At 33.8% G+C, this 15,272-nt stretch overlaps 1 protein-coding gene across 6 annotated transcripts in view; it reads right to left on the bottom strand.

Moving 5' to 3' along the window:
* Nucleotides 1–15,272, bottom strand: part of LAMA2 (laminin subunit alpha 2) — a 485,514-nt gene that overhangs the window by 32,198 nt on the left and 438,044 nt on the right. For 4 of the 6 annotated variants that reach the window (XM_036217753.1, XM_036217769.1, XM_036217882.1 and 1 more), the window contains 5 exons: nucleotides 12,947–13,109; nucleotides 12,122–12,266; nucleotides 5,860–5,998; nucleotides 3,824–3,835; nucleotides 944–1,064 (listed from right to left, as the gene is read on the bottom strand). In XM_036217753.1, coding sequence (XP_036073646.1) covers nucleotides 944–1,064; nucleotides 3,824–3,835; nucleotides 5,860–5,998; nucleotides 12,122–12,266; nucleotides 12,947–13,109 — 580 coding nt within the window. The remainder of the gene's footprint in view (nucleotides 1–943; nucleotides 1,065–3,823; nucleotides 3,836–5,859; nucleotides 5,999–12,121; nucleotides 12,267–12,946; nucleotides 13,110–15,272) is intronic. The other 2 variants (XM_036217800.1, XM_036217858.1) reach the window with 1 other exon arrangement.

Below are 15,272 nucleotides of genomic sequence, written 5' to 3'. Positions count from 1 at the left end.
TAGGGTAATTAAAAATTTATAAGGATGTGGCAATGGTTAAACAAGTCTGTGCATATATTAAATACCAGTGAATTATATATTTGAAATGGGTAAATTGTATGGTATGTGGCTATCTCAATAAAGCTGTTTTACCAAATATATATATATATATATGGTATATTTAACATTTTCTTTTTAAAAGAAACTCATCAAATTCAGAATTCAGATAAAATTCTTACTAATATTTGCTGATGACTGTTGGTTCTTGTTTATGGATATTTTAAGAGAGCAGAGCTGGGACCTGTGTTTCTCTCTCAGGTGGGTCAGCCCTTAGAAGAATCAGGGCAGAATAGTCAAGTGGAATCAGGGGGCTGCTGGGCTACTTTGGCAAAAGTGAAAAGACATTTAAGATATCTGATAACAGGGGACTTTCCAGCCATGTCAAAGACAAGTCTTTGTAGATGGTTCCCAGTCTGTGCATTTTCAGAGAAAAGGAGATTTGACTTCCTGGCTGTAGATGAGATGCTATGCACTAATAATTATGGTATAATTTATTACTAGCTATTTGTGTAAACTCTAACACATTCCAGAAAAGCTATGTATGATACAGAAAAATAAAATAAATTTAAAATAGATGACAAAAATGAGGAAAAAGGAAAAACAGTCGGAAAGGAAGAGAGAACCGAAAAAGACATGAATATTAAAATACATGCTATGTAGTACTATAGATGTGGGAAACTGGCTCACGATTTTGGATGTTCCTAGTATCATTTTCTAGGTTGAGTTGATTACAGTCATTTATAGAAGTGCTCTAATCTTGCTTTATCATTTACGTCTATCTAAGACCAGGGTCAGTCAGAATTCACAACATGTTAACAAGGGACTGGTTCCTGTAACAGCACCCAAACTAAGTAAGTGAAATCAGATATGAACGTATGTAGGAAGCCAATAAAAATAAACTAACCTCCAGGGAACACCCTTTGATAACACCAACATAATCAGGACTGCTCAGTATATTATACGGAGTTCTTGAAATTTCAATATCTTTGAGGCAGCCAGAATATTTCTTCAAATTTACTTCTGGCCTATTGAAAAGTTACATGGAAAACATTATTAGGGCAAGGTCAGTATAGTGTCTGTGACTACTGGACACAAGCCATATAGAGAACACTGACACACAAATGGGCACATGTCTCTCACAACTGTTCACACATGCACACATGTACCCAGAAAACTACACTTCCATTTTCCACTGGTTAGATTAAGTGGATGTTAACACCAGCCTGCAGAAGGAATCGTATGGTTCTTTTTCTCCTTTAAAAAATATAATCTCACCCACTGCGTTTAAATACTACAAAGTACAGGAATTTACTGACTTCTTCAGTTCATCATATGCATGTTACTATATTTCTTTTTTCCACCAAAGCCCAAAGAATTGTGTAGGCAGCATAATCGAACCATACACCGAAATAAGTTAAATAAAATCTTATTCAAAATTTAGGGAACAATTTTGGAAGCATTTATTTTGAAAATAAAATATTTCTGTCATTAAAACTTTTTTGGGGGTAGCTGAAGAAAAAGATAATTTTATATTTCTCTTTAAAGCTTTTTAACTAAAACAAAGCCTAAGAAACATTCTTTTGGATTACATAGTTTAAAAAAAGATACTTTAAAAATTGGATTTACAGATTGACCCCAAAGTTCTTGATATTGGAGCAATAACAAAATGAAGCAACCAAAGACACAAAACATACTTTACTTTTTCCAATGAAGTTGAAAATGGCTTCTATATCCAAATTGCACATGAATGTCTACATTTCGATCACTAATTCTTCAAAAGGAATAAACATGCTAGCACACAGTAAGTGCTCAATAAACATAAGCTAGCAGGATGTCACTAATGATGATACTTCTTTAGTTTAGTCTATAGAATTGCTAGCCAATTGAACTTCCTGCAATGATGAAAATATTCTGTTCTCCACTGTCCAATCAGTAGTGACTAGCCACAGGTTGCTATTGGCAATTGAAATGTAGCTTATGCAAAGGAGAAACTGAATATTATTATTTCATTTTATTTAATTTAAAGTTAAATAGCCACTATAGTCACTACTGTATTGAACAGTGCAGATCTACAGGGATAGAAAAAAAATACATTTTTGCATCTGTAAAAACTGTCCAATCAATACCAAAATACTATACTTATTAGGATAATAATTAATTATATCCACATTGTCCCATGATGCCAGGATTCCCTTTTCTGTCTTAATAAAAAATCATATGGCATGAGGAAAAACAGGTGGGAATGCAAATCATAACTTGGCAGTGTGTATCAGGTGATTTATGTCATGCCAGGTATTTGTTCTGTTTTTAACTCTCTCTCTGGAACTGCTTTATTTTATTTGATCATTTCTCCGTGTTCCCAAGGTCTTCTCCTTCTGCTCAGTTAGTTAGTTATTATGTAGAACATACCCAACTGGAGGGTGAGAATCTTGCCTATATCCTTATTGTATAAAGGGAGGGAATGAGTGAATTTCACTCGCAGTGTTCATTTGTTTCCATATTTTCTTTTAGAGGAAGACTGAATTATCACAATTTTTTCCTGAGATCTTCTAAGTAAATCACACTTACAAGTTATCTATTTCACATCTCATGGAAATACAAAAAAACATTTCGAAATGCAATGATTTATCAAGCTCAATGTTATGAAAATAACAGGGCATAAACAATCACATATGGTGATCAAACTCCTAATGGTAACTACAGGCCCCTGTTTTCTCTGTTTGCCTCAAAGGGAAAATTACAAAGCTACAGAGTGTCATTCCAGAGTTTCATTAGCATATATTTCCATCAAGAGCCAGCCTTTGCCTTTTAGCCATCTCAGCAAACAACACGACTGGTTTTATAGCTGTATCGTGATAAAAGAAATTTTTTTTGCACTTTCATTTCTATATATTCTAGTTTCTGGCCTTAAATGTCTAGTTTTGCTTTAAAAATCTCTTGGTTCAGTTCATCTTTATTATCTCCTTTCCAGAAATATGGCATGGTTAGGCTCTGAAATACCAAAATGCCATGTTTGAGCTCTAGCCAGCGTGAGAGCCAGCCTACACCTCTCTGGAGTTTGATCAGACACTGACAAGAGGCTTGTTGCTAATAGCTTTCAGGCTAACATCACTCTGGAAATAGGAATTAAAATGCTCCCCAGAAGCTACGGGAACTGTCCGTAAACTTCTTCACTGTTAATGCAAACACTTGTAGTAAACAGTATTTCCAAAGATTCCTTTTATCTGGCTTCAGAGTTAATTCTAAATAAACATAGCAATAAATAAGCAGCTTTGCCAAGAGGTGCAAGGGCCGTGTAAACATTTGCTTATTTTCAGGCTTGCAAAAAGCAACAAGGCAGTGCTAAGCATGTGGGAGCACAGGCTGAGTGTTTTGCGGACAACATGGTACCAGAGAGACCAGAGTCTGGAGCTCAACCCAAGAGACTGCTTTGCTCTGTTCCCCAGAGCTAGATTTTACCCATAAATTTGACCATCTGCCTTTCTTGTGTGTGCTGCTGAGTGTGTGAACCAGGGGGCACTGTGCTCAGGTGGTTGAACAAATAAGCAGAGAAAATCATCTGGTGAAGTAAGTTCAATTGCAGCCCAACTGATAGTGAATAAGCAGCAGCACCTTTACAAGCAAAGGCATGAGAACTATCTCAGAATGCATTACTTGCTCATGAAATGAACTGCGAATGAAGCTGCAGAGCCGTCGCTCTGCTTCTGCACCGCTGCTTTATCTAAGAAGCCACATTTACCCAACCCATGCGCTTGAAGAAGACATGCATAAATTTAAATTTTACCTTGCTTTCATACTAGGCCAATGGGAAGAAAAAAAAATACAATTTACTTATAATTGCATGTTATTTAATAAACAATAAACTTTAACCATAAATCTTTCTAAAATGCATCTCACATGGATCTTCAAAGGAGAGGAATTTAAAAATCACCAGTGCAGAAAAAAGACATATGCCCTTGACCACAGTAAAATTAGAATCCAAATATGACTATTTCCTATACTAGTCTGTTGGAAAACTTGTATTTTGGAATATGAACTTAAAGTATTCATTTCTCTCAATCTTATGAATGGAAAAATGTGCAAACGTTGCTATGCGGTAGTATTTATGACTAGCTTCTATTGTCTCTCAAAGAGCTTGAAGTTAATACATGTAAAATATTTTATATTTACCACGTCTTTTGAACTTTATCATATTAAGATCCTGCCTGTGGGCAAAATAACAACTAACTATGAATTCATAGCTCCTTGATTAGTCACAAACATATATGTGTCTAAAATTGTTTTGAAATGATGTACAATACCAAAGAAATACTATATTTATAAAATGCTGTACTGTGAAAGTAAAAACATCTAGCAATAAAGACTCATTACAAACTAATACATGTACTCATATCAATAAAGTTATATACACATTTGCAAATAATTCCTAAAAATCACTTTATAGTAATTAAAACTAAGTCTTCAGTAAATAAATGAAGCTATGCTTGGATAGCCTTATTTTGACTATATTTTTAATTCACTCATAGAGAATTTAGTTAATGATTTTGTAAAGTAAGTCTTAGACTTGAACAAATTCTGAATCCCTAGTATTTATATGGTGCCTGGTACATACTAGATGCTCAATTAACACTTATTGAATGAATAACTACATTGCTATTCAAATACATTTGATCCACAATGATTTTTCTTATTGGATACTTTAAATCTATATTCCTAACACGAATATCTTATAAAGTAGATAAATGCAGAGCCAGTTTATCTGCACCATGAAGCTTTTCAACTTATATATACCCTTGAAAAAGTGGAATTACACAGTTGCCTGGTCTATTAGTTTAGATACAGGGAGAACAGCAAACCTCAGTCTGTGTGCTAGGTATCATAAAATGAAGTTGAAGTTCTGTTGCTCATTTGGAAAATATGTAAATAATTGACTACTATACTTCTTAGTTATTCTAAGATCCCTCCAATTGTAACATGTCTTTTTTAGGAGTAGAAACACCTAAACAGGATTTTTTAAACATTAAAAACTAACTAAACAAAATAAAAATTAAAAACATGGTAGTCTGTATTTATAATAAACTTTTATGGTTTAACCAAACCAATTCATCCCATTTTAATTAAATTCAATTAACATTTATTTAGCACTAAGTACTCTATAACTTTAATTTCTCATAAGATGTTTTATAACAAGCAGTAAATGAATTAAATATCACATGAAATATTTTCCAACATTTTTTAGTTACTTGTATATACTTTTCGAGCTAACTACACTGAGCTATATGGATCTCCTCATCCTGTAATCTAAAAAAAAATATGAAATTAAAAAATATATATTGGCATGGGCACAAGAATAACTAATACGGCTTTAGCATTAGGCACATGGGAAAGCTCCAGGACACCATTATCATGCTAATGCTTAGCAAATAGGTTATAAACACAGCATCCTGGAACACTGACTAATTTTTAGAACACTAAGCAATGTCAGTGTATCATTATCTCCAGTGAATATGCAAGGAGAACAGCAATTACAAGACCCACATTCAACTCTAGTGTCCACCTTTAATTACTTTTATAATCCTTTTCCTCAGGTGAATGTAAAGAAACTAGTGAGTCCCAACCATCTCTTCAACAAAGATATCAAATTAACCTTTTGGTTTCTAAATCCTGGTGTTATAACATGCAACATTTTTTTTTGATTAGGACTTTCTGCAACTGAAAGTTATATGACATTCCTGTTGTCATTAAGCTTCAGAACTTTAGTGAGCGTAGTGGTCATTTAATTAAAGCTTAATCTTGAGCTCAAAATATACACTAAATTACCTCAAGTTTCTCAGTGTTGGCAGACCGCCAAAATATATTTTGTCATCTGCTTTCAAGTCAAGACCAAAATTGTTTCCAGATGATGAAGTTGCTATGTTCTCTTCTTGGTTAGTATCTATATCTATTATTGATATGTTGGCTGTAAAGGAGAGAAATATTTTAATATTTTACTTGAGCAATACCAATCACATCTATATCATCACTGTTACTTCGAGATATATTTACTTTAGTTGTCGAATTAACATTGACTTTTTAATCACTTGTACTATATATGACTTTCATAATTGCAGAAACATCAATAAAATACATTATTAACCTATTCACAAAGAGAGCATAAAAATAATATCCTGAACACCAATGAAGGCAAACCAATCAAGATAATAGAAATTTAGATAGATGGGCATAAAGGAATCATTTGACATAGTTTTCTGTAATATGGCTAAATAATTAGAAAATAAAGTAAGGTAATTAAGATATATATCTAATTAAGAGTTAGATTATTAATTAGAAATACACTGAATCTGTGGCTCCTTCTGTACATTTCAGCATCTACAGAAGTACTGAGGCTTAGTACTTCTGGGACAGTTGAGCATGGAAGTGAAGAGATGGGAATGTTTGGTTCTGTAAGATGATAGGGGTTCTCATCTGCTGGAAATTACACTTTTGGTGGGTGATGCTGAGAGTTGTGAGAGGTACATATAGTCTTCATGGCTTAGGTGTTAAAAGTATTTCTAATGTGATGAGGATAACAATTCAGAAAGAGAAAAAAAAAAGAAAAGAAAAAAGAGAGGCACTTCTCTGTTTACATTGTTTTGTTCAGAAAGTGGATGGGAACCCCTTCTCACTGATTTCCCCCCTTCGTTTTGAAGAGTCAAGCCAGACTATTTCGGAATGATGTGCTTTCTCACCGTAATATTTGCTTATGCCCAGATTTTAATTGCTTCGTATATTTTGAATCTTTGATGCATATCAAACCATTAGTTTATTAATATGACAGATTTGGCCTCTAAATTTTTGCCTGATATAGTATCTGAATTAGTAAGGGTCTGAGCAATGGCCATTTGAATCAATGGATTATCATGACATTTCTAAATGTTTATACTTTAGAAATCTAGTTCCTTGGATGTTCCTGGTTCACATAAATGTGATCGACACTAGATTAAGCAAAAATTAAACATATATTTTAGTATTATGTCTGCCCAGATCTTTTAAAATGCTGATATGCAATGTAATGCTCCAACAAAGGGATGTAGAGCAAGAAGTATTTTCCAAATTTATTTGACCATGGATCATTATTTTTTTCCTTCAACTCATCATCCTTTAGAAAAGTGTTCTTTAGAAAACAAAGAGAAATATCAAACTCCAAAATTCCATTGTAATTTGTAACCCTTCCATTCCACAAGGAAGTCTTTTCAATAAAACCAAACACAATTGCCTTTATAAATGACCAAAATAAAATACCCAAACCTATTAAGACCTCAAATCTTCAAAATAGAGTTCATAAAAATAAACAAACAACAAAAAAACCCTAAAAAAAGAAATCGTCCTTTTAAATATTGAGCAAATTAAGATTTTAAAATTTAATTACTTTCATATGCATATTAATTTATACACACATTTTTTTTTGACCTGATTGGTGGCTATCATTAAAAAACTAAAGAACTCTTTTCATGACTTTTCCATACATTTTTCTTTTTATCCAGATCCACAAAATAGTTTTCATATGGCTTGTTGATGAAAAATGAAAATAGCCTCTTTCTAAGGACCTGGTGCATATTTTAATGGTGTCTGTGAAAATGAGATTCTGTCTCTATCTCAGGCAAGGAAGGCAGTGACTGCTGGTATTTTTCCTCCTTCTCCCTGAGAGAATATGTGCATTTTTAGAAGTCATTCTAAGAACTGATTAAAGAGCAGAAACACAATTGAATTGAAACTCACTGGCCCAAGTGTTAACTCTGGCAGAGAGGCATAGAATGGCATATTTTTACTGATTTAAAGGGAAGGCTTTACTGTAGCCTTCGTGAGTGATAGTGATGAAGTGGGTACTGTAATAAAATGCTAACACTTGCTTTTATTTCTTTCCCTCACATAACTATTAACATAAAATCTCAGAGTTGACAAATTTAGACATCATTTATGGTTAAGCAGGAAAATAAGGATTTTATTAAATACCAGCCAGACACAGGGTAAGGGCTTAAACAGCATTTTATAAGTAGTGCTGAGTTGTTATACACAAATTGTTTTTACTTTGGTAATTCTTTTCTTTTCCTTCTTAGTCTATTAACAATCTAGATGTCCTTTCTCAATCTTGTGTCCATATCAATGCACTTGGGAGATCTGGTACACTGCTATTTGTAGCAGACTGTGGTTCTACTAACTGACTTTCAGGGAAGAGACAATGCCTCCTAAAGGAGTCATCTGAATTTCAAGGGACAATGCTTTTATAAACTAGTTGAGAATAATTTATGTGAAATGACTAATCTGGTCACTGAAAAGGAGCCATGACCCACATTGCTGAAGCTTTATGTGAATTCTTATCTCTATCTTATCTGTGGAATCTGATCTTGCTAAAAATCCAAGTGACCTTCCTAGAGCCAAAGCCAATGGGGTCCTTATAGCCCTTATCTTAGTCCATATCTATGCAGTATTTGATGTTGTTAACATTTTCTTCCATGTAGGAAGTTTCCTCTTGGCTTTCCTAATGCCAACTTCTCCAGCTTCTCTGACCTTTACAACCTCATTCTCACTCTCCTTTCCCAGGACTTATTTCTTCGAACATTTCCCTAATGAGCCTTCATTCTACCATTTCTCATGTTTTAGCTATGTGGGTAACCTTACTATATGTTGGTAGCTCAGAAACACATATGACTAAATCTGATTTTTGTCTAAAAGTCCACATTCAACTGGTGAGACATCATTGTCTGTATATCTCCTCAGTACTTCAAACTATTCATATTTCAAATCAGAAGGATGATCTTTTTACTCTCAAATCTGTATTATTTATTTTATTCCATAGCACTATGAGCCCCGCTCTGTCTTCTAAATTATAGTCATCTTGACTTTCTCCTCACTATACTACATCTACTCAGTCAACAAAAGCCTTACTAATTTCATCTCCTAAATAACTCCATTTGTCCTATTTTTGAAAAGTTTTACCAAAGTAGAATGGACATCGTATAATTTGCTCCTGTTTAAAGTGTACAAATCAACTAGTTTTGAGATGTGTATATATCCATGAAACCATCAACACAATCAAGAAAACGAACCTAGCCATCACCCCAAATGTTTCCTTATACCTCTGTGTTATCCTTCCTTCCTGTCCCTCCCTACATAACCTATCCACAAGTAACCTCTATCTGCTGTGATTATAGGTTTGTTTGTGTTTTCTGTATAATTTTACATGAACGTACTCTTTTTTGTCTGCTTTCACTCGGAATAATTATTTTGATATTCATTCATTTTGTGTGCATACTAAAAGTTCATTATTTTTATTGCTAAATAGTATTCCATTGTGTGGGTATACAACAATTTGTATATTCTCTCATCTATTGATGGGTGTTTGAGTTTTTTGTTTGTTTGTTTGTTTGTTTAGTATCACAAATAAAGGTGCTATGAACATTTGGGTACAAGTCTCTGTACCCAAATGCTTTCATGTGTCTTGGGTAAACACTTAGAAATGGAATGTCTGATTAATATGGTAGATGCATATTTAACTTTTTAAGAAACTGCCAACCTGTTTTCCAATGTGATTGTATCATTTTACACCCACATCAGCAGTGTAGAAGCATTCCAGTTGTTTCATATCCTTGCTTGCTCTGGGTATGTTCACTCTTTTTAATTTTATACATTCTAATAACTATATAGCAGTATTACATTGTGGATTTATTTTGCATTTCCCTGGTGTCAAATCTCACTGAAACTCTTACTTCAAGCCATCATTCATCTCCTGCTTGGACTATTATTGGACCTAAATGGTCACTCTTCCTTTAGTTTGGTCTACTGAAAATCTATCTTCCTTATTTCTTTTTTCTCTGATTATTTCTTTAAAGTCCCCATCTATTTTGTGGAATCTTCCTTTATTATACATTTTCAATACTGCTGTTTACTCTAGGGTTTTGTATCATTTTATTCTAGATATGACTGCTTGGTTTTTCTCATCCCTATTCAACTACAACTATTTAAAACATGATAATGATGTCTAGTTACCCATTTCTCTCCTAGAGCTCTGCTGATCCTCAGGTGGATGCAACTAATTGCTGGCCAATTATATAGCTTCCCTGGGCTGCTAAATATGCTAACAGTACCTTCAATACAACATGTCCAAAATAGGAAGCATCTTTCCTAGAAAAATGATTATTTTTCTTGTAATGAATAGCTTGGTAAATGGCACTGACATATTCTTGTTATTAAAGAAAAAACAAACAAAAAAGGGAATCATTCTTGATAGCTTTTTAAAAAAACTTAGCCCCACATATCAAGTTTAAAACACTTAATATCTTTCAACTCCATTCTTTCTTCTCTAGTCTCAGGTTTCATTCTCTTCATTCGTCATCTGATTTACTGCATTCTGTGGTAGCATCCAAAACTGCCACAAATGTACCCTTCAAGTTGTTGCTAAAGAAGCCTTACTAAAGCACAAAACTGATGGTGGGCTGGTATCATATCTTTGATTAAAACTATTAGTAGTTTCCTACAGCCCTCAGAATAAAGCTAAAACTCATTAGGTTAGCTCATACTGCTTTTTATGAACTGGCTCTGTCATCTCTCTAGCCTCATCTGATAACTTTCTGCCAATATTCACCTTGTTAGCCTATGGATTTACTTGTAATTATTAAAGCATTTCCCGAAGTGTATTCAGCAGAATGTTGGTTGGTATTGCGTACATAGACAGATTCTGGTGATCAAAGAAGGTTGAGAAGTGTGCCAAACTGGGTTAAACATTCTTCTTAACTATTATGCGGAGCCTCTAACATGCAATGTGCATTGTATTTGTCTTACACAGGCACAATGTATTCAGCAGTATTCCAATTTATACAAGCATAAAGATAATTTTTATCTTAACTGAGGAGTTTCTCCAGGGTTTATGTTCCAAAGAAAAGCATTTGGAAAAGGATGTATTATGATGTGTTATGCTCTCTGAGGCCTCCAGATTTTTACAACTTCCACTTCTCTGAAATGTCCAAAGGTGCTTTTCATGCACGGAAGCCTCGGCTTCTGATCGTGCCTCAGGGGTACTCCCCAGGACGTGACCTCTCTGACTTAAATGTCTCTCTTCAGAGATTCCTATCCTACTATACATACTTCTATACAGCAAATAGCTTTCTGTCCTCTAACTGTTGATTTACTTGTCTATCTCCCCATTAGACTACAAGTTCCTTGGAGTTAAGAATTTGTCATAGGCTTTATTTAGTTCTTGCATAGTACTTAGTTGGTGCTTGGCAGATTATTTGTTCAATGCAGGAATGGAGGGTGGTGCAAAGTTAAACCTAAATTTCCATGAAATGGGATGACCAAAATTAATTAGGTTTAATTATATAAACAGAAGTATCGATGTTTTATTTGCAGATATTGGTAATGCTATCGTACATAGAATCAGGGAAATTATACTTCAGTAACAATAGCAGCACACTAAGACCTAAAAGACTTTGATTTCTTGCTGTGAGATCATATGTATATGTTCTCATGTATGTCTGTCACCAGATGTAAGTTTCAGTCTATATTACCCTTTCTCTAATACTTGAACAAAATACCTGCTTATTTGAACAAATGAAATGATGTTTGTGAGCATGTTTTAAAAATGTTTTGGAACTACATAATGTTACATTATCGTTAATATTTATTTGCACACATACAAATTTTGGCATTTTTAAATAGCAAAGAACCAGTAGCTGTGCTCTAACAACCCCTACAAATTCTACCTGTGAGCCATGCTGAAGGAAACATCTTGGCAAAATAAGAAGAAAAGCATACAACCTTTTTAAACCTCATACGAGATATAATTTTACAAGTTGTAAGACAGTTTTATGCTTTCAAATTAAGCTCTCAGTTCCAAAAGAAAATGATAGAGAATCATTTGGCTCTTCAATCAGTCATGTCTAACCTAAACCACCTATAATCTAAGCCAAAGAAATGACTATATCAATTTTTCATAGAATTTGTGAGTACCTAAAATCACAGACAGGGTCTTCCTTATGATTAGGTGCATGAGAGCTTTGGAGAGCATGATTAAAGTTCATAGTGCATTATTACTATAGAAACTTACCTTGTTTTTGAATTCTTGAGAGGGTGAATGATTTCCATTTCCCATCATTATGGTTTTGATTGCTGACAACAGAAGCCATTCCTGAACCCAGATCATAGCTGACTTTTATGTGCCCATCCGCAAGCTCTACACTCATGAAATCTTTCTATTAATAGAGTAAAAATATACCAGTGATTAGATGCCCAGAGAAATATATAAGTATTAATTTTCCTTGTGGGGTTTATATAGGGCCTTATAGCTAGATTACTGAATGTACCGATCTATAATTAAAATTCATTTTGAAAATAGAACTGGTATTACTATTTTACAAATGTTTGTGGGTGTGACATTATGGTACAAATGGTCACAACAAAATTACTAGGACATATCTTTTTATGACAAGAGTATAAAGTGGGTTCCTTTGAAAATATATTAAGTACATTAAAAACTCTGTTCCCTGAAAAAATTTACTAAGAAATATAGACCTGAAAAAAAATGAGGATATTTAGAATCATCTTTAAACATAGTTCACTAGAAGATGACTAAAGAAGTAGTTTTGCTGCTTCATGACTCCATACCGGGGGGATCTTTACTGGATGCTTCTCTTAAAGGATTCTATGGGGATTTATATCGAAAATAAATTATAATTATATTGTATATATAATTAAAGTTATCAGCGAAACTATATAAGTGCTGTTTGCATCACCCACTCTTGCCTATCACACAGCCATCCCAGACTTCTTTGAACAATAATTGATAATTTGATAATTAACTCAAATTGTATTGAAAATCTATAGAAAAGAAAGACACTTTCAATCTTGGAAGATCAGCTGTGTGTATCTTTACCAGGTCTCGTGTAGCAAGGTACATCAGCAGGGCATTTGAAGAAAATGTCCTGAACTTGAACATGACTGTGGAGATGTTGGGGTACCAGCGAATGGGGCGGCTGACCAATGCATAGCCTTCTCCGTCAAACTGAATAGTCCCTTCACTATCTTCCACCTGAGGACTAAAGAGAGACATTTCACATGAATTAGACAATGTCTACTTGGTTTATCAGCATTCAGTACATCAAACTATCTTCTGAGACTGGACTGTAAGCTGTTGTAGGGCAGAAACTATATCAAATACACCTTCCATTCTTTCATTTCCCTACATGTCCACTGCCACCATCCTGGACCGAAAAACCACCATCTCTCACCTAGAATGTTTAATAGCTAAGTCAATGACGTTTAAAGCGCTTTATGTTTTGCCGAACTATTTCGTGGATAATTATCTTGGCGTGTCTTAGTGGTATGAACTAGAGGCGTTTTTAGATAGGTTGAGAATGCATTATTACATTTGCAATGTACACAACATAACAGGGTGGAGATTGGGGGAAATGGGTGAAGGTGGTCAAAGGCTACAAATTTAGAGTTGTAAAGGAAAAAAAAAAGCCCATAATAGAATAGGTCCCTACTCTCTGAATACTTTTTATCCGATAGCTTTTTCTGGGACAGATTAGATTCAGATAATGAAGGATGCCTCTATTAATTTGTGTTTGTTGATCTTTCCTCTTCACTAGAATGTAATCTCTATGAGACCAACTAAAGATAAGCCAGGCTCCATGCCAAGCACAAACTCAGCATTCTGTGTGGTACTGGCTCATAGTAGAATCTGGTTAGTGTTTGTGGAATGAAGAAAATTTTAGTATAGCAAATTGCCTCACAGAGACTATAAGTTTTGTAAATATAACATTTTTAAAGGTTTCTTTTTCAAATGTAAAGTTATCTATCATCTATGTATCTATGAATTTATGTACCTATCATCTATGTATCTATCTATGTGTTTATGTATGTATGTATGTATGTATGTATGTATGTATGTATGTATGTATCTATCATCTCTCTACTAACCACCTATCTAATTGATGTTACAGAGTAAGTCTCAATTGTGGAGATATTCTTTAAACTTTAAATATCTGCATATCAACATATATTTTAACCTCTGAGATTGGAGTGTTGTAATAACTTGAGGGTAGAAAGGAGATACTGAGAAATATTATAGTAATGTCATCGTAAAATAACAGGGGCCTAGAATATTATTTGCATGAAATCTTGGCTAATGAGAAAAATAGTAGTGTAAAAATATTAATGGGCTTGTGAAGGAAGAACTGCGACACACATTAGACAAATTAGCTTTCTATTCCTGGACCAGAGAGAAATTAAACTCTAAAGACCAAAGGAAAGGAAGAGTCTTATTGTGCTTTTCATAAATAGGTCTTTGTAATTTTAAATTTTATCTAATTTAGAATAAAATCTGATGATGTGTTAAAACTTTTTTTAATGTAAACCTATAAAAGATGCTTTTTCAATATTCATGAAAAGTGCTAAATAAAGTTTTGAGGAACTAAGCCTATTAACAGTATAATTGGTAGTAAATTTGTTAATATTGACTTTATTATTATAACTATTATATCTGTTAAATTCTGGAACATTACATTCTAGAGAAGAGAACATTGTGTAGAGTCTACTTCCAAGGAAAAGTTCTTTGAAGTTCTCAAATACTAGGAATTTGCATTATATATTGCCATGCTACAATGACAATCAGAAAGGGTCGTAGGAGTCACTATTGACAGTTTTCTGGATGCTTTGGCCCAAAGGATTGTCATTTATAGTTTAAAACATAAAATAAAAATAGAAACAACATAAAACTTTATACAATGTCAAGATAAGTATTAGAATAAAAAAAAATTGCATTTTATTTTTCTTATACAAAAACTCTGGGATATTTATACATTGATGTTCTCATGTCTAATTTACTTATTCCCTCAATGTTATCATAGGAAAGATAGCAAATAAGATGGCAGGGATCCTGGAGTCTGTTGTAGAATCTCACTAAGGCCCTGCTATATGTCAGTTAACACAGGTTTAAATTTCTCAAACGTGAACTGAAAGAATTAGATCACTGAATTTTTTCTAAGGCCCCTTCCTCTTAGGAGACTCTCATATTCAAATGAAAAGCAATCTACAGAAAAGAGTTCTGTGCTGAGAACGATTAGAGATACAGATGTAGATCAGGGTACTTCACTTCATTCATTGGTCAAAACCAAGTAAGTCTGGCCTTAAATTGGTGACTGAGATGTGGAGAACAAAATAAATCCTTTGATGACAAGGAGTGTAATGGAGGGTTG

This window comes from Rousettus aegyptiacus, unplaced genomic scaffold, assembly GCF_014176215.1.
Source record: "Rousettus aegyptiacus isolate mRouAeg1 unplaced genomic scaffold, mRouAeg1.p scaffold_m13_p_1, whole genome shotgun sequence".
In the NCBI taxonomy this organism is placed as follows: Eukaryota; Metazoa; Chordata; class Mammalia; order Chiroptera; family Pteropodidae; genus Rousettus; species Rousettus aegyptiacus.
Note: the sequence above shows the minus strand (reverse complement) of the source record. Positions and strands in the feature narration are given on the sequence as shown.